This window comes from Octopus bimaculoides, chromosome 24 (genome assembly GCF_001194135.2).
Source record: "Octopus bimaculoides isolate UCB-OBI-ISO-001 chromosome 24, ASM119413v2, whole genome shotgun sequence".
Classification (NCBI taxonomy): domain Eukaryota; kingdom Metazoa; phylum Mollusca; class Cephalopoda; order Octopoda; family Octopodidae; genus Octopus; species Octopus bimaculoides.
In genome coordinates, this window is record NC_069004.1 from 13458830 (window position 1) to 13461109 (window position 2280).

Here is a 2280-nt window from a genome sequence, read left to right on the forward strand (position 1 = left end):
TATATATATATATATGACATGCTTTTGGTTTCCTTCTACCAAATCCACTCACAAGGCTTTGATCAGCCCAAGACTATAATGGAAAACACTTGGCCAAGGTGCCACACAATGGAACTGAGCCCAGAACTATATGGTTGGGAAGCAAGCTTCTTACCACACAACCAAGCCTGTGACTGTTATATTGTGATTCATATATTTTTTTCATATATTTTTCATATATTCATCATCATAATGTGACTGCTATAATGTGATTATCACAGTATGAATGTCATCGTGTGATTGCAGCAATACAAGCACTCTGATGCCACTCCTATAATGATAGCATCAAGAAGTGCCGATCTCTAATTGTGGAGGGAATGTATGGAAGGAGTAGACCCAGAAAGATATGGGATGAAGTGGTAAGAAAGGATCTTCAAACATTGGGCCTCACAAAGGGGTTGACAAAGGACTGAGACTTTTGGTGGTTTGCTGTGCTTGAGAAGACACACCAAGCTAAGTAAAATCATGGTTGTCCTTGCATACTACAGGCATGTCCCCTGCATCCCTCACCAAGTGAGAAATCCTAATCTTGCAGGCTTGTGCATGCTAGTGTCACATAAAAAGCACTTGTGCTGGTACCATGTAAATGCACCCATGCCAGTGCTGTGTAAAAGCACCCAGTACACTTTGTAAAGTTGTTGGCAGTGGGAAGGGCATCCAGCCATAAAAACCAGGCCAAACCAGACATGGAACTCAGCCAGTGCATTAGCTGGACAGCTCTTGTCAAACCATCCAACCCATGCCAGTATGTTGTTGCCATCATTCTTTTATTGTTTTTGTGTTGCCAACATTACAGTGAGATTTTTTTGTCTTGCAGGATTACATCACCAATGTGTCTCCAAGAATTATACGAGGAAGCACATTTGGACAGAATTACGGTCCTGGCCTTGGATCATTCTTAAACATTGAATTAATCAGTGAAAAGACTGAGAAATATTGGTATGAAAGCATCAAAGAACTGAAGAGAGATTTCCCAGAAAAGGTGAGCCAATGATGAATACCTGAATAATTCTTGTTGAATTGATTAAAATATCTGTAATTGTATGTTGGAGCAATCAAAGTATATTTACTTTCTGATACAGCTGTTTGGTTGTCTGGTGAACTTTGAAAATATATATTGAAAATGGTAATTAAGTGGTGCACTTGGTCCATCCATCCACCTTCTCCACACACTATTCCTGGCAGGGTTGTGGTGGTAAAACTCACAGGCATTTCTTCTATAGGCTCTTAAAGGTGCAATCATCATCACACGGGGGCGCTGAAAAGTTCCTGGCTTTGGGTAAAAGAAAATACAGGAAAATCAGTTAATTATGATTTTATTCAACATATTCTCCTCTCAGATTCACACACTTATTGCAGTGGTCCTTCAGTTTTTCAAAACCCTGTAAAGGAACTCAGGCCTTTTGCGATACCCTTAAAGTCAGGAACTTTTCAGCACCCTCTCGTAGACTGCCTGGCTGGATTCCCAAGTGTGACCAACTGAGATTATGGATATTATTATCCAGTCATTTACTTCTTGGTCTAGTCTTAGGTGTCCTGCCAGTTGGCTTGGCTTGAAGAATTAATCTTGTGATTATTTTCTGTGACATTCTAATCACATTGACTGTAGTATCAGAGTTGTAACCTCTCAATGCAGAGAAGTAGCAGCTTGCCTTGGAGAGACTCCCTGATCTCTGAGCTATGCAACCTGTTGAGTAACATTACTCCAGGGACCCTTTGGAGGTCACTTGCATTCGTGATCTTACTCTTGTGGTCATTTCCCAACATTCATGATCATAAGTGAGGAAAGACGTAAACTCTGTTGAAAATAACAAGTTTGGCTTTTTACCAATCTCTCCTCTTCTGAGGACCAAATACTAGAGCTGGCACACAACTTTCTGCAGATACAACATGCACACACACACACACACACACACACACACACACTGCATATTCCTCCAGTCTATACCCCGCTCAGTTGAGGGGTCTTATCTTGTGGGTACTTGGCAATCTCACTGCTGCTGGTGCCATGTAAAAGCATCCAGTGTACTCTGTTAAGTGGTTGGTGTTTGGAAGGGCATCCAGCTATAGAAACCGTACCTGTTGGAACTCTCTGGTTCATCTGTTTTTGTTCATCCATCCAACCCATGCCAGCATAGAAAAAAGGAGATTAAATAATGATGATGATGATGAGTACATATGTATATTACGTGTATAATACATACATATATATATATATATATATATATATATATATATATA

General features: G+C 40.3%; 1 protein-coding gene across 1 annotated transcript in view; it reads left to right on the forward strand.

Moving 5' to 3' along the window:
- The window catches only part of LOC106882744 (dihydropyrimidine dehydrogenase [NADP(+)]), a 56733-nt gene that overhangs the window by 35307 nt on the left and 19146 nt on the right, over window positions 1-2280 (forward strand). The window contains exon 13 of the mRNA XM_052976520.1: window positions 857-1021. Within this exon, the coding sequence (XP_052832480.1) occupies window positions 857-1021 (165 nt within the window). The remainder of the gene's footprint in view (window positions 1-856; window positions 1022-2280) is intronic.